This window comes from Colossoma macropomum, unplaced genomic scaffold (assembly GCF_904425465.1).
Source record: "Colossoma macropomum unplaced genomic scaffold, Colossoma_macropomum, whole genome shotgun sequence".
Lineage (NCBI taxonomy): Eukaryota > Metazoa > Chordata > Actinopteri > Characiformes > Serrasalmidae > Colossoma > Colossoma macropomum.
Window position 1 is genome coordinate 32,872,277 of NW_023494799.1, and position 17,774 is coordinate 32,890,050.

Sequence of the window (17,774 nt, forward strand, 5' to 3'; positions counted from 1 at the left end):
CGAAGGTCTAATCTGATCTGCGCGAAAGTAATCTTTAAAATGGTGGAGGGCCATTCCTCCTTCCTCCTTAAAAAGCTGTAAAGTCTGAAATTTAATCTTGGGTCTCTTCCCCTGCCATTTCATCAGATAAATTACTGTAGATGTTGTCTTCATATATTTTGCTGTGGAACATAATATTTAAGTAGCCAGCTAAGTGCAACTGTTCAGCACAGTGGACCTTAAACATTGTTTGTGTGTTTACATACACCAAATCATAATCCAATAACTGCAGAAAATCAGATTTTGTCTGTAATCTGATCAACGCGTTTACATGCACTTGAGTAATCAGATAATGGAAAACTCCAGGTCTACATGAGTCAGGCAGTAATCTGATATCTGCTTTGCAACCGGGCAATAAACTCACAGAATGAGACGTGACGTAAACATACTGTAAAACTCAAACTTTATGCTGCGGCTTTTTTTTTAAACATCAACACTTTACATGAAAATATGAACATACATCATCTAGAAGATGAAGATAATTTAAATCATTTATTTCATATTTGTTTTCAAAAGTGTTTTGCTGCCATCTCACGGCATCGTTGCTTGCTTATTTCTGGTACCGCTCTTTGCTCCGAAAGAAATCAGAGTAAGAGTTTATATGCACTGAGAAATCTGATTACTAAGCTAAAATCCAGCTCTCTTTATTGTGTTTCTTTATCGGATTTCTAGATCGGAGTATGGTGTTTACATGACCATTTGAATGATTGGATAACTGCAGAAATCTGATTATAATTGGATTACTGAGAGCTGGATTTTAGGTCAGTAATCAGATTTCTCAGTGCATGTAAACTCTGACTCTGATTTCTTTCAGATTTCTCAGTCTGCGCATGTGTGGAACAGACTGCTGTACCTGAAAAAAAGCAAGAAGCGTTGCTGCAAGACGCAGCAAAACACTTTTGGAGCTGAAACCAACTACATTCTCGATGAAATGAAGGATGTGAATATTCTTCATCTTCTAGAGTATGTATGTTCATATTTTTAGGTACAGTGATAGAATTTTTTTTTTTAGAGTCGCACATGAAGTTTACGATGTTATGTTTACGTCACGTCTTCTTCTGTGAATTTATTGGCTGGTTGCAAAGCAGAAATCCGATTACTATCTTACTCAGGTAGACCCAGAGTTTCCCCATTATCTGATTACCCAAGTGCATGTAAACACGTTGAACAGATTACAGACAAAATCTGATTTTCTGCAGTTATCGGATTATTAAGTGCATGTAAATGAAGTGCATTGAATGAAATCATTTTCATTTTGACTGAATGGGGGTCCAAAACACATACTTTGTTGACTAGACTATAGGCAGCATCATCCAGTTGGTGTCCCTCCCACAGTGGAGGGCAACGGGGTGTTTTCAACACAATGAAAGCACTGACCTATGAATGACACACTGTGCCTACCACCAGAGCAGGTTCAGACTGTGGTCAGTTCACCCAGAAGAGTAGTGACACTGCTGGAGCCTCTACAGTTCTGTCCGCACGCTGAAGAGTGGAAATAAGCTGCTGGACTTTTATCAATTCTGAAAACGTATCGTCTCTCGAATTGGAGGAAGAATATTCTGTTTGTTTCTTCTGAACACAATATGACTCTAATGGAGGGTTAATACAGTTTTGGTGGAGAATGATCTCTGATATTAAGTAAGTACTGCCTTTTCTATAGATGCTTTGGTGTTGCCTTGTGTATGAATGTAGTTGCTTGTTACAACTAACTAATTCACTATAGTGGGCCACACTCAGTGGATCTATGTTTCAATAATTCAGTTTGAGCCTCATACAGTGACAGAAACCTAAGAGCTAAAAAAAATCTGATCACCCCCAGGGGGTTAGTGGACCACTGAGCTAAGGATTCAGTACAAGGCAAAGCAGTCAGATCAACTTACAGTTGTGTGGATTTGTATAGCAGGTTAAATATGAACTGAAAAGCCAAAGACCACCAAGTAAACAGTAGAATAAAGTGGATGATTCATACTTTACTGGTTTATTTGTCATCATAGCCATAATATTCAACACAAAAAAGGATAAAAATATAGCTACTAACATACTGTTATTTAGGCTGTTTATAATTGTTTAGGTTGTTTATTATTGCTTAAAATTGCTTTAAAATGTCCTTATACTTTATAAACATTTCATGTTGCATGTTTTCCACATGTTTCCCCTTTATTTTCATGCTATTGTGCCTGTGTTGTGTGAGCCTATGTATTGTATTGTGAGTGTATGTTTGTGCAGGTATGTGTGTGTGTGTGTGTGTGTGTGCGTGTGTGTGTGTGTGTGTGACTGTGACATCATTACTCCTCATTGTTCTCAATACTCCAGCATTCTCTGGCCATTTTTTTTCACAGGAAGTCACTTCACATGCTTCAAAAAGTGTACATATGTTATGAATGTTGTAAGACATTTATGAACTGATCAATAGCTATAAAAAAGAATATTATTCAACTTCTTTCTCCAATATCAAACATATGTACGGTTTGGTTAGCAAACACTATACAATATAATAATAATTTGATTTTCTCATAGAATGAGTGCAATTATGCTGTGGGATGACGGATAAACAACCAAGGACAACCTATAACGTAAGTATAGAACCTTTAAACACAAATTATTATGAATTACATTAAAGTACTACAAACCTCACTATAGGTCAAATGCAGTGAATTTCAGGGTGCTTCATATTTTACAGATGCTGATCTAAATATCTGACATCTGAAAGCCAATATATGCAAAGTGGAGGGAGAGCTGTAGTGGATGAATTTACGGAATGAACAAACACAAAGATTAGGAGTGTAATGATACACCTGTTTTCAGATTCAGTACGATTTTCAATTCTAAGGTCAAGATTCTGTCCAATGTTTGATAATTAATGTATTAAAAATGTCTTAATTCTATAGAGCTCTAATTATATACTACACATGCTAAGCTTTGGCTCAGAAAAATACACATTTTATAAACTCATGTAAAACTTTATCATAGCATTTCCAATACTGAAATATCAACATCAACATGTCACAAAAGCACCAGTTAATAAATTTAAACAATTATAAATGGGAGAATTTATATGATTCCATCCAAGACCTCCTTACAGAGAACGCTGATTTTTCCGTGGTAATTTTTTTCTCCCCTGTGCAGTTTTTGCCTGTATTTTGTAATATTCATTTTTACGCTGCTTGTTTTATCTACACATGTATGCTGTTTCTTAATGCACTGCCACCCTACACACTTTCCCTTGTTGTGAAAAGCAATAAAACGTGCAAAATCAATAATAAAAAAAATAATAAAAACAGAAAGTAGTGATTAGTAAATTCTAATCAACTTGTTTTAATTTGTACAAAATGTATTATGTATTATGATGTATCTATTTGAACTTATAATGTATTATATGTACAAAAGACAAAAGCATGATGTTTTGTGTTTTACCTTATGCACTTGTTTTTCTTTTTGTAAATAAACACTTATACATTAACACTTATAAATTTAGCACGTTTTCAGGAGACAGTCCAGACTGCAGGCGGGCCAGCCTACCACCCACACTCTCTAATTACGCAGCCATGCTGTTGTAATATGTGCAGACATCCCTGAAAAAGACATCTAGTAGGCAGCATATGTTGCTCCAAAATGTGTATATATCTTTCAGCATTAATAGTGCTTTCACAGATGTGCAAGCAACTCATGTCATGGTCACTAACACACCCCTGTACCAAGACAGACCCTGGCTTTTGAACTTTATGATGGTAACAATCAGAATTCATCATTTTATTCTTTAGTCCAGAGAACACAGTCAATTATTTCCATAAACAATCTGAGAGGTTGACTCATCAGACCACGATACACATTTCCACTGTGCATCAATGTATTTCAAATGAGCTTGGGCCCAGAGAAGTCGGCAGTGTTTCCACTGTGTCCAATCTTAAATTTCATTTGGAGATGCTGCGATGAATGATGTTTATTGACAATGATTTGTTAAAGTATTCCTGAGCCCTTGTGGAGATATTCATCATAAAAGCATGCTGGATTTCAATGCAGTGCTGTCTGAGAAACTCAAGATTACAGGCATTCATCTTTGTTGTATTTTGCTTTATGCTTAGAGGTTTCTCTAGATTCCCTGAATCTTTTGATGATAATATGCACTGTGAAAAGGGTGAAATACCTAAAATTCTTACAATGGCTTGTTGAGGAACATTGTTCTTAAACTGTTGGATTATTTGCTGACGCGTTATTTGGCAAAGTGGCAAGCCTCAACCCATCCTTACTCATATAGGTTTAGGCCTGGATGCTCCTTTTACACCCTAACATGATTGCATCACCCATGTTTTTTGAACATTGATTTCAACATGTTCCTAGTCTTAAACTTCTCCTGTCCAAACCTTTTTGGAACATATTACATAAATATCTTGGTGCTGTTTTCATTTAAATACAGGTTAAAGTGGATGTACAAATTACTGCTTTCTTTTTTATTTTCATTTCACAATCTCCCAACAAATTTTTGGGATTTGAGGTTTATATAAAAATGCATTTATTACACATAAATAGACTATGAATTAGAAAAGCATTTTTTTAATTATTTGTGTTATTTTATGAAAACACAAAAGAAATCTTACATGATTTATTAACTGATTATTAAGAGAAAAAGAAGAAGCATTTTGAATTTAAACTTTACAGGAGAACCTTTTGAACATATGTATTGCAAAATAATCTTGACCTATAATTTAAAATATTGTTATTTTGCAATTTCTGCACTCGTTAACCAGAAAGGAAATCAAAGTTTAATGTTCAATATTTGTATTTCTTACTAATAAATTTCACAAGAATTGTCTAAACGACAGACCTTCTCTTAATGCTGTATTCATCAGTGCACTGAGGGTTAGATCAGGGTACTCTTTGCGATTATCCTCAGGTTTCATAAACAGTATATTTTTCTCGTTTCAGATGGCCACTAGTGAACCTGACCCTTATAACGAACCTCAACCTGGTGACCTCATCGAGATTTTTAGACCAGCTTATCAGCACTGGGCTCTGTATCTGGGAGATGGCTACATCATCAACCTTACACCAGTTGGTCAGTGCTTCAGGCCTTTTCACATATACACTGCATAGCAGTGATACTGACATGGTAGTGGCATGGTAGTGTGTGCTGCGCTGTTCTGAGTGTTGCAAGTCAGAGACAGCAGCCTTGCTGGAGTTTTTAAACACTGTGTATAATTATTGTCCACTCTTTTAGCTTGTTGGCCCATCTTGTAGATATAAAGTGATGGCCTTATTTCAATGCTTTTTTAAGACGCCCACACCAACTTTGACTCACCACAGAGCTGGCTACTCACAGCAGAAGGGGAAGCTAATAAGCTAAATATGCAACCTACGTATTGCAAAACTTTTTTGACAAGTTTGAACATAACATACATAAGCTATGTGAATAATTGCTTTGTCTGGCTGAAGGCTTTGTTTTTTCTTTGTAGTGTATTGTCTTGATTTTTCCCATTGCTAGCTAACTTGCTAAGCTAGCAGAGTAATGTAATGAATTTATATCAGCCGTCATGTATAACTACATAAATCTCAGTCTGAACATAATTAAATGTTACACTTTGTAACTATTTTTTTGGGGATTATAAAAGTTCTCTCGTGAGAACTGCGTAACGCCTTACAGCACCATGTCATACACCAACAAATCTTCAGTTAGCTATAAGAAGTAACTTGGTATTCCCAACACGGACATCATGGCAGAGGCTACAAGGAGCCGGAAGAAGATGTTGTCAGAGGAAGCGAGGAAAAGAGAGCGTGACTAAGAAAGACACCGGACAAGAGTAAATTTCAGACTGGCTTTTACTCGTTAGCCTGAGCTAAAAGAGAGAAAAAGAAAAAGAGACAAGAAGAAGTCAGCCTAACAGCTAACAGGAAAACGATGAAAATCAGCAGAGTGTCCATCCCGGTCAATGTTATTTATGAAAGACTGCGACGTAGGCTGCAACCTTATCTGTACCGTCTCTGACTCACAGAATTTTGTAGTTTTCTGGAAGCCAAAAGTCATCTAACCTCAGCACCGTTCCGAGAAATAAATTCATCTCTTGGCAGAAAAAAGCCTTCAAAGTTTGCAACCTCTTGTAATAAAATCCTGTAATATTACTCTACCTTGTAAGTTGACATGGTGCTTTCTTCTTCTTCTAGTGTTGTAATATATAGTATTAAAACAGGTATAACTAATCTGTAGTCATCCTCCAGTCCTTCATCAGTTGTCAGATACTTGAGAATAATATCCAAAGTGATTAGCCTATAGTAGTGGACCTATAGTATTCCTTTTCCTGTGATGGACAAGGTAGATGGACACTGATAAATTGTGCAGATGGGCTATAGTCAGCAAGTGTAAACCTATGAAGTGCATTTACAGTCATATGTAAAATTAGCTTTTTTGTTTTACTTTTTTCCGATCTAATAATTCAGGAGGGCGGTGCGGTGGCGCAGTGGGTAGCACTGTCGCCTCACAGCAAAAAGGGCCTGGGGTCTATTCCCGGCCGGGCGACCAGGGTCCTTTCTGTGTGGAGTTTACATGTTCTCCCTGTGTCTGTGTGGGTTTCCTCCCACAGTCCAAAGACATGCAGTCAGGACAAGTGGACGTGCTTAATTGCCCCTAGGTGTGAATGCATATGTCTGTCTGCCCTGCGATGGACTGGCGACCTGTCCAGGGTGTATCCTGCCTTCTGCCCAATGACTGCTGGGATAGGCTCCAGCTCCCCCCACAACCTAGAAGGATAAGCAGTTTAGAAAATGTGTGTGTGATAATTCAGGAAATAAACTATAATAGTGTGTTAAAATGTGCAGATGTATGTTCACTTCTGCACTATTTTCACTTAGAAAATATCAAAACATAAATCATCATATGCAAACTTTTGCAGAAGACTGTAAATGTGTTTATAATAAAAAAGGTACTGGGTGGGATGCCTAATAAAGTGGCAACTTAGTGTATTCACTCACTTATCCAACACATGTATCATGTGCAACTTTCAGATTCATTTCTATCTTCCCTCAGATGAGAGTCAGGCTGCTGCTATGTCCAGTGTGAAGTCAGTGTTCAGCAGAAAGGCAGTGGTCCGGATGCAGCTCCTGAAAGACGTGGTGGGGGGAGATACTTTCCGTGTCAACAATAAATATGACGACAATCACACCCCTTTGCCTGTCACTGAGATCATTCATCAAGCTCAACTCTTGATTGGTCAGGAGGTGTCGTATGACCTGTTGGGCAGTAACTGCGAGCACTTTGTCACCCTATTGAGATATGGGGAGGGCGTATCCGAGCAGGTCTGTCCGTCTCCAGTTCAAGGCTTGACCTTTTATCATTTCAGCAGAATGACTGCAGGTTTCTGGCTTGATGTCTTTGATATCATAAAGTCAAGCAATGGTATTCTACGGAAGCCCTAAAGGGCCGTGGATCTGCATGGTTTTTTTTTTATTTTCATTTGTTTTCTCGAGATCTTGTTATATTGTTATTATCCCGACAAAAACTAATGGTACTTTCTCAAGATCTTGAGTTATTTCCATCATTACTACCACATAATCGACATTGTTTTATTGAGCTAACATTGACTGAATTGTGATAATGGCATAAATATCCTGGGATCTAAAGAAAACAATGTGTTGTATTGTGATAATTATATAAATAATTCAAGATCCCAAGAAAAATGAAAATAACTCATTATCATAGAAAAACAGAATTAAGGCCTTTTAGTCTTCCTTAGTTTTCACCTTATTACACAAGTGAACATTAATGTACTCAAGAAGCAATTCCATTTTTGACCGTGTCTCGTCTTTTGTCTTCTCAGGCAAGCCGTGCTATTGGGGCCATAAGTTTGGTGACCGCAGCAGCCAGTGCCTTCTCTGTGCTCGGACTAATCAACACCCGCTCCAGGAACAGGCCTTTCTGATGTCGCTTAACCTTCACAATTTACACATCTTAAAGCATTAAAAGATGTATGCATGGCCAGTACACAGGGCTTAACTCATGTTTGTTGTGAGAGGTGAATGACTAAATTTGTGCTGCCTGTTAGCTTCTTCTAATGATTTCAGGCTTATACATTGAATCGAGGTTGGTAAAACTGAGCCATTAGCCAAAGGTTCAAAAATGTGAAATGGAGTGTTTGCTATGGCACTGTATTAGGCCTGTGCTCTTTACTTCAGATGTAAAAAAAATGGGTTATGTAGTAATATTAAACTTATATCTATTTTATTGCTTCATTGAAATAATTTAACACTCGTCATTTAAGCAAAAAGAGTGGGTTTTGGGATGTACAATAAGCTAGTGGAAATGCTAAAAGACAAACAACACTACATTTTAAAAAACGTGATCAAAACAGAGGCGTGGCATGAATGTAATTATGAATCCCCACATACATAAGTATATTTACTTTTACTTATTGAATACTTAAGCTAAATATGGGGAGCAAAACCGCTTTCCTCGCCTACGATTGATGACTACAATTCCCAGCAAGCTTTGCATCGAAGGCTCTTTTCATCCTTGGGAAACCCCGTACTCGCCGGGACCGTTTATGTGTTTTACTGCAAAATCCCTCCGCCACATAAAGTAGTCCGCACATCCATGTCCAACATTTTCGTTCCGCGCTTTAAAGTTTCTCCCATGGTCGTGTTCAAACCCTGTTAAACATTTACAATAAAGTGTGACAAACCTTATTTCTGTGGTCTGTGGAGTTTTTCTTTTACTTTGACGGATGCTCAAGTCCTGGCCGAGTGTGCTGCAACGCGCACGCAGCGCTCCAACTTCTCTAGAAGCAGCGAGCGCTGAAGCTTCGGTCGGGTCGTGTTTATGACAGATATAAAATACCTTATCATGAGCAAAGAAAATGACACACACATGGATATTTTAGTTCGCTGTAGTCCTGAAACGAGAGCTGAGTCATTTGCCGTGAATGCCATTCAGTTATCCAAACGTGCCCTGTAATGACTGAGGACCGTTACCAGCTAATCAGCCAACTTAACGGCCAGTTAACGGCTCACGCAAGATGTGTGGTTTACAAGGCTGGCTTGGAATTTATTCAGTTTGCCAGCAAGAAATGACTGCGCTATTACACAAGACACATGCTGTCTTATAGCTGTATGTTCTGGTATACATAGACCAGTTGCATCTGAATGTATAGCTGTAGTTAATAGTGCACTTTCTTGTGATGTTTATAGACCCAGTCCAGTATTTCCAGCACTGCCAGGATGATGGAAGCCTCCCTAACCATTTTTCATTAAAGCCACAGCTGGCTGACTGTCACTTGTTAGATGGGGTTGTTTAGTACTTTCTGGCCTTATACTTAGTTTAGCTAGAGCAGGGGCCGGAAACATAAATGTTAAGAAGAGCCATTTTGTCCTTTCCAAAGAAAAACCTACAATATTTTTTGTCTATTTTATTGAAGTAACGTGTTAATGTTCCAGCATAGACTGAAAATATAAACAAAAATGCAGACTGACTCTGCTCTGCTTTCAGCTTAGTTCACCTATAGCTGCTTTTCTCGCATCTCGGGCAGGAAACTTTTCCGCAAAAGTAGAATAGTTTCTTGTAAAATGTGTCTCAACATTCAATTTTTACAAGGCCGAAGTCAGTTTCTCATTTGCCAGCCTACTGCAGCACCGTTTAAGGTGGACTGGGACAATTCGAACGAGAAGCTGACTTCAGCTTCACAACTTTTTAGTGTTTCACAGTTTCTCGTTGCAGATTAAACGTATCAGGAAACCAGCTGCAGTGATTATAAATGCAAGCAAGTCCATTCATCTCCAAATTATCAATGTTTGTCTTAAATCTTTCTCTTTGCCTTTTCGTTAGCTACTAGCTAAGTGAGATTATTGTCTGCATTGCTATGGTGACCAGCAGTCTGCGTGCCAATCAGGGTTAAAGGTCGGTGAATAAGCAGTTATGCATTAACTTTAGCGGTTGTTGAGTTAGATCAGCAGAGCTTCATTTTGCTGCAAAGGGAGATTATTTTATTTTTACCTAAAAATCTAATTCTGCTATGGAGCCACAACAGGGCAGTAAAGGAGCTGCATGTTGCCAACCCCTGACCTAGAGAGACAAAAACAGAGCAAGGCTGTATATTCTTAGGTAGCGCTCAAAGCTGTGTCCAAAATCTCACACTTCCGCTCTAAATAGTGTGTCAGAACAGAACACATCCATTAGTAGTACATTCGGTAACATAGTACAATCCCTGGCAACAATTATGGAACGACCACACTTAGAGGATGTTCACCCAGCTTTTTTTACTTCTTTGCTTAATAGCTGAACATTCTGGCTCTAAATAAAGGGAAAAAAAAATAAAAATCAACAATCAATATGGAATCACCTTATATGTTGTATTTCTAAAACAAATCCTGGCAAAAGTCTACAAATGCAGTTCAGTGTGCTGTTAAAAGGGAGTCCTCACAGACCTTAACAAGCTGTTGGACTTGGTGAATTGAAAGAAAACTTGGCTCCAGCAAGAGATTTGTCAGTAGAAACAATGGAAAAGATTATTAAACTTCTTCAAGAAGGAAATCCAACATGGAGTGTGGCAAAAGACATCGGTTGTTCCCGGTCAGCTGTGTTTAAAACTGGATGGAAGTTTAAACAAAATGGGAAGGTTCTAAGAGGAAAACAGTGAGATAGACCAAAGAAGACGTCATAGCGTCAGGATAGAAAACTCAAAGCAGTATGCCTTGGAAATAGAAAATGCACAACAAAACAAATGAAAAACAAATGGGCGGAAACAGGAGTCAGTGGCTGTGTTTACATGCAAAGATTTTTGTGGAGAACCATGTGTGGAGAACCACTTAGTGTAGACGTTACCATGACAGCGAGCATCATGTGAGTCCAGTCAGAGTGAGATGAGCAGCAGTGAGCAGTGCTTGTGTTTTTAATAGCTTTAAAATGATGTCAGACTCAGGAAAACGTCCTTCACATGTCCTTATTAAAGAAGGCCGAGAGGAAGACGTCATGTTCTGAAACACACAAGCTGGACGTCCGTCCCACCGCCGTCTTTTAAAGTTCAGAGCATAAACTTCGTCTCCTCTGCAGACCAGTTGCTGCTCCCGCCATGCTGAACGTTATAAACTTTCGCTAAACTCTCCAATTGGGAATGTAATCAGATACAAGCGTTTACACGGTTATTCTTCTATTTAACGGATTATTTAGAGGATAACCCACCTCATACAATCAGATATAAACTGTATTCCGAATGGCCTCAATCGGACTGGTCTATTCTGATTGCAGTGTTTATGTGGGTGTATTCTATTCCGATTGAGCTATTAGTCGGATTATTAGTGGATTATTAGGCTGCATGTAAACGTGGCAAGTGTTTGTGACAGAAATTTCCCCACTCAGTTATTAGAGGGGATTGCCTCTCAGGTAAAGGATGTCAATCATTACCTTGACAGTCAAAGCTCAGGTGTACATTGAAATTTTGGACACTTTTCCATTGATAGAAGGAGGTTTGGTGATTAAGTGATTTTTCAGGATAATGATGCATCTTTTTTCACAGAGCAAAAAGCATTAAAACTTTTCTTCAGGAAAGGCATATCAGCTCAATGACATGGCCAGCAAACAGTCCAGTCTTAATCCGATTGAAAATTGTGATGGAAATTTATAAAATTGGGCCATGAAACGGCTGCATCCTGCAAAGCTGATCTGTCAATGACTATTCGAGAAAGTTGGAACCAGCTTGGTGTAGCAGTTTTTCATTACTGAAAAAAGAAGTCAGGCTATCATAAAAGCCTGAGGAGGAGCAACAAAGTACCAATTGTGCTGTTTTGGTTGATGACTCACTAGATTTTGCCTCAACATTGAGTGATTCCATCTTTTTTTTCTTCTACTTGGTCTGGAAAAAGATGTGCCATTAATTAAAATAATTTTATTAGTTTGAGGGATGTTTTACAAAGCCAGAATGTTCAGCTATTAAACAGAACTAGTTTTGTGTTATATCTGTGATTTATTTGCTACAAAGTAAAAATGTTGGGTGAACGTCTTCCAAGTGTGGTGATTCCCTAATTTATGCCGGGAATTCTACTTATAGTATACTTATATGTCAAGTCAAGCAAAGTTTATTTATATAGCGCTTTTTACAACAGGTGTTGTCACAAAGCAGCTTTACAGAAAAATCCGGGTCCAAGCCCCCCATGAGCGTCGCCAGTGTGGTCTGTGACGCAGCCCATGTCTGCTCTGGCTGCCACACCCTGTTGCCATTTGTAATCATATGCTGACGAAGGACAATGTCAGTGTAACTGTGTACTGATATTTAGTTGATACTGCCCTCAGCTCTAGAGACAGAGACCATGGGGGCCCTGAAGGAATGGAGCCTGATGGTATCATTGAGGTAAGTCAATAAGTCAGTGATGTGATGTAGTGTTGCATGGACTTTAACCCAACAATGAATTGAATTTAACTTTTTGTCCTCTCTGCAGAGCAACTGGAATGAGATTACAGACAATTTTGATGAAATGAACTTAAAAGAGGCGCTCCTTCGAGGCATCTATGCTTATGGTTTTGAAAAACCATCAGCCATTCAGAAGAGGGCAATCATTCCATGCATTAAAGGTGACTGACTTTCATACCATTTTTGCCAGGTTTTCATACTTTTTACTTTAGTTTCAGTACATTTGCTGTGGTTGTTTTGGGGATCAGACTTATACACAGTCGAGTCACATTATTATGACCACCAGCTAATATCCAGACTGACCACTATGTGCAGCACGGACAGCAGCGAGACGGGCTGGGAGTGACTCAGTAAGTCCTGGTAGGCTGTCACAAGTATCTGAAACCATACTGACTGCAGTGCATCCCACAGCTGCTTGAGGGAGCGTGGGGGAGGATCCATAGAGCGAACATGACAATCGAGGTGGTCCCACAGATGCTCAATTGGGTTCAGATCTGGGGAATTAGGGGGCCAGGGTAGTACTTGGAAGTCTTGGTCATGCTCTTCCAACCAGTGTTGGACATTTCTAGCCGTGTGGCATTGACTTGCTGGAAGATCCCATCTGCCCCAGGGAAGACAATCCGCATGTATGGGTGTACGTGATGTGCAAGGACAGATTTGTACCCAAATTGGTTGAGAGTGCCTTCCACATGGATGAGTGGGCCCAGAGAATGCCACAAAAACATTCCCCAGACCATAATGCTGCCACCACCAGCTTGTGGTCATAATAATGTGATTCGACTGTGTGTAAACGCTTATTAAATAATAGCTGATTTTCCTCCATACCTTATGTCTTGTTTTTTCTACTCTGAAAAGGTTATGATGTTATTGCTCAAGCCCAGTCAGGCACTGGAAAGACTGCTACATTTGCCATTTCCATCCTGCAGCAGTTGGATGTAGAGCAGAAAGAAACCCAGACTCTGGTGCTGGCTCCTACAAGAGAGCTGGCCCAACAGGTGCGCCCTCCCTGAGACCCTGCAGTAAGATACTGATACTCAACATTTTACCATGTTATAGTTTCTGCACCAGAAATGGTGTTATAAATGTCTTGTACCTGTTTTTGAAACAATATTCACACGTAAACCTGCTATGTAAATCATTTTGATCGGGTTTTAGCATGTAGCTGTTCACACTCACACGTATTTGTGTTTTTAATCAGATTCAAAAAGTTATCCTGGCACTTGGCGACTACATGGGAGCCTCCTGCCATGCTTACATCGGAGGCACAAATGTTCGAAATGAGATGCAGAAACTCCAGGCCGAGGCTTACCACATAGTGGTTGGGACCCCAGGACGTGTGTTTGACATGTTAAACAGGAGGTTTCTGTGTAAGTATCACTTTAATAAGTATTATTGTTTTGCTGTCTTACAATACAAGGTCCAAATTGCAGAAGCGGTGTAGCATTAAGATTAGTTACCTTAGGGTGATCTTGGTGTTGTGATGACTTTGGAAAATCAGCACCAGGCTAGCAGAGCAGCTCACTCATAGCCTTGTAGGTGCATTTTGCACAGCTCCTAAGTGGATCAAGATGTTTGTCTTGGATGAAGCAGATGAAATGCTGAGGATTCAAGGATCAGATCTATGAAATTTTTCAAAAGTTAAGCACCAACATTCAAGTGAGTGCAAGTGATGATTTTCTTTAGTCAGTTTTAGTTCAGAGGACCATATGGTCATGCAGAGAGCATGATCCTCTTTGTAGTGCTCAGATTGTCTGGAACATCAGGGCAATTCTGTGTACTTAATTACCAGACCTGATCTTCTGGCATGGACAGTTTGAAAGTTTAAATTCATCAGTGTACTCTGTTGGATGCACCAGTATTCTTTTAGTCCTTGCTGACAGTGATTCCAAGAGCTGAACTATTAAGTATCTGATATACAGGATTTTAGTGCCATACAGACACTGCATGTTTTGTGTCACGCCTGAACTTCAGCTGGGCAACTTTATGCTGCCCAAGCAGCATTTTGCCATACAGATCGCCACAGTCACCTACAGGTGTATGTAACTATATCTTGGTGTAGCTGGGTTGTCCCACCTTGCATCATTCGTAGTAAAATGTAAAAAAAAAAGGCTGGTACAGACCTAATTATATTTGTGCATCTGTGTTAACTGAGAGATAAGGGTAAGATAATGCTGAGGATCAGGCCTGGGAGCCTGCGTCTAATAAAGGTGGTCTATACTTATCGGTCCTCTCTCATTTCAGGTTGTGCTTCTCTCTGCTACAATGCCTACTGAGGTTTTGGAAGTGACCAAAAAATTCATGCGGGACTCTGTACCCATCCTTGTGAAAAAAGAGGAGCTTACTCTAGAGGGTATCAGGCAGTTCCACATCAATGTTGAACGTGAGGTGTGTAAAGCTTCCTGCAGTAATATACAGGGTGATTTAAAAAGATTCATCTGATTTCAAAATGATTTATTTCACTTGTGAATCATTACAGAACAAAGCAGTAAACTGTAAATGGTTTAAGTGAGCATAAAGTTTATTATGTAAAGTGCTCAGTATGAACCTCCTCCAGCTGTACGGACAACATCAACGCCATAGTCAAAATCATCCCATACTCAATCGAGCATGTTGGTGTCACTGAACTCACGGCTCTTTCAGTGTTATTTCGGAGACCATCCAGTGTTGTGGAACCAACAATGAACGCTCTGAGCTGTTGGAGGTTCACTGCCAATGAAAATCACGTTGCACAGTTATGACGGATTCACTCTTATTGAAGTGGAGAAAGCAAAACGCTTTCTGCTCAGGGGTCTCGATCTCCTCACAGACTGAAGGGAGACATCTTCCGGTGACAGTCAGAAACTCTATGACCCCCTCTTTCAATTGGTATGTGATTAGTTCCTAGACGCCTCACGGTTATAAAAATATAAAAATCTTTTTGAATCACCCTGTATATATATATATATATATATATATATATATATATATATATATATTGCTCATAAATGTATTCTTGTAGCTTAGAATATTTTAACAGAATCTAAAAAAATACCAGCAGCATTTAGTGTGGCCCAAAAGCTGAGGTGTTTTTCATTTTGATCTGTTGTAACAGGAGTGGAGGTTGGACATGCTCTGTGACCTTTATGAGACTCTGACAATCACCCAGGCTGTGATCTTCCAGAACACCAGGAGGAAGGCTGAAAACATGCATGCTCGAGACTTCACCGTCTCTGCCTTGGTAGAATTCCTGAATGGACTGGACACTGTAGCTGCTGAATATCTTTTTTCGAGTTTCCATACTGATCTAAATCTCCAGTTCTTCCAGCATGGAGACGTGGACCAGAAGGAACGTGACGTGATCATGAGAGAGTTCAGATCTGGTTCCAGTAGAGTGCTGATCACAACAGATTTGCTGTAGTCCCTGCAATCTTTTCTTAAACACTTAATGACATGATCTCATAAAGAGAAAGTCTGGGGATGACCATGGTGAAATTTTGAGCTAAATGTGGGATGGAACGTAGACCTGTTAGGTGGAGCTCAAGGTAGACGATGGTGTGATCGTCAACGTCATCTGACAAAAAGCAAACCTGTAGTTAGTCCACAGATGTTAATATGGCTGAAAAGCATACAACACAGGTCTGCATGCTTAGTTTAAGTTTTTTGGGGGTGTATTACCTCTTTCAAGTGAAAAGAGTTCTGCTAGATAGCTTTGATTTGTTTGTTATCCATTGTACTAGTTTTCTAGTTGTAGTCTTGGGACAGCAAATTAACGTCCTTGACCATATCTTGGTCTCAACATCATTTGGACCTGGTCTTGTCTTGATCTTGGGGTAATGTGGACTAGGAAATTGTTCTCAAGACCAGCAGTTGCTCTTGAAAACAGTGCCGCTGTCTGAGGGAACTCAAAACGAAACTTTTTTTCTATCATCATTGAAGATGAACAAAACCTTCAGTCAGAATTCAATAGTGTTTTTCTAAATAAAATCTCTTCACTGTCAGTTGAGGATCTAAATGATCTTTTTCATGATGGCTTAACTGGGTATTATTTGTTTGTTGATGTTTATTGGTTTCAAAATTCAAACATCCTCTGAGGGCAGATCAGAATGTTATTACTGCTATGTTTAATTTATTAATAAAGATGTATGTATGTTTGGTCTGTGTTCAGTTTACTGTAGATGATGATCAATAATAAGTTTATGAGAAGACAAAATAGCCTCACTATCATTTGTTAATACAAAATTAAATAAAAGTTACAATGCAAAGTTGGAGTGGGACTACAACATTATAATAATGTTCTTAGGCTAAATATATAGAATTTTTTTATATATTATACAATATAAGATTATTTATGAAAATATATCATGTATACACCAATCAGGCATAACATTATGACCACCTTGTTTCTACGCTCATTGTCCATTTTATCAGCTCCGCTTACTACATAGGGGCACTTTGTAGTTCAACAATTACAGACTGTAGTCCATCTGTTTCTCTGCTTACTTTGTTAGCCCCCTTTTACCCTGTTCTTCGGTGGTCAGGACCCCCATGGACCCTCACAGAGCAGGTACTATTTGGGTGGTGGATCATTCTCAGCACTGCAGTAACACTGATGTGGTGGTGGTGGCGCTGCTGTGTCTGATCCACTACATGGTATATAGCACAAACCATGAAAAGTATTTTACTGATTTGAAAATAAAGAAAAATATATACTTTTTCAGACTCATCAGCGATCCAACTGGTTTACATAATTGACACAGTATCTTTACATCTGAAACCAGGGAGGGAACAAAACTGTGGAATCCACACCAGTGAGCCCTCAATGTATTTCTTTTTGTTTTTTTGAGACCGTTTTAGCCAGCCTGACTAAAATGGGCTTTTTTTTTTTTACTGCTATAATCTTTGATCCAAATGCAGTGTTTTTTTTCCAACCTTGAAAACATTTAAGCTTTGGTTACATCATCCAGTAGGCAGGGAAAATAAGATTTGCAAATAATAAAACATTTCACCTTATACTTCCACCATCCCCACATATAATGGAAGCAAATGCTCAGAAAGTTGTCTTTAATACAAAGTTTCAGTCAGAAATACATCACTGTATGGAAGTATGATTTCCGTGACGTGATTTCTGATTTGCGTAAGACACAAACAGCATGACCCGTAAAAAGACTTTGTTGTACTGTTACACCGCCCTTTTATGCACATTTAAATGGATGGTTAAAGTACTCTTTAGCTTGCTCACACTACCAAGTTTGCTGTGGATCAAAAATGGTCCTGCTGATCTTTCCAAAATAATCACCACCAGCAAGTTAGCTATTTTCAGTCTCTGGCTGTCAGAATTAAGGTTTGCTTGTGGTGACTGCAGGGAAAACAAAC

At 39.0% G+C, this 17,774-nt stretch overlaps 1 protein-coding gene and 1 pseudogene across 2 annotated transcripts; both read left to right on the top strand.

Annotated features, from left to right (window-relative positions):
* Window positions 1-1,381: 1,381 nt before the first annotated feature.
* plaat1 (phospholipase A and acyltransferase 1) lies at window positions 1,382-8,746 on the top strand. Of its 2 annotated transcripts, XM_036586686.1 has the most exons (5): window positions 1,382-1,677; window positions 2,557-2,612; window positions 4,963-5,092; window positions 7,055-7,323; window positions 7,845-8,746. In XM_036586686.1, exons 2-5 carry the CDS (start codon window positions 2,580-2,582, stop codon window positions 7,944-7,946), a joined length of 534 nt encoding a protein of 177 aa, XP_036442579.1. In that variant the 5' UTR covers window positions 1,382-1,677; window positions 2,557-2,579; the 3' UTR covers window positions 7,947-8,746. The 2 variants fall into 2 exon arrangements, with proteins under 2 accessions (XP_036442579.1, XP_036442578.1); XM_036586685.1 differs by lacking the exon at window positions 7,845-8,746 and having other exon boundaries at window positions 7,055-7,454.
* Window positions 8,747-10,555: 1,809 nt separating this feature from the next.
* LOC118818662 lies at window positions 10,556-15,819 on the top strand (annotated as a pseudogene).
* The last annotated feature ends 1,955 nt before the right edge of the window (window positions 15,820-17,774 follow it).

Excerpts from the sequence above, each read along its gene's own strand:
- plaat1 (XM_036586685.1), top strand. The coding sequence starts at position 2,580 with ATGACGGATAAACAACCAAGGACAACCTATAAC. Across the intron at positions 2,613-4,962 it reads AACCAAGGACAACCTATAAC|ATGGCCACTAGTGAACCTGA; the intron begins GTAAGTATAGAA and ends TTCTCGTTTCAG. Across the intron at positions 5,093-7,054 it reads CATCAACCTTACACCAGTTG|ATGAGAGTCAGGCTGCTGCT; the intron begins GTCAGTGCTTCA and ends ATCTTCCCTCAG.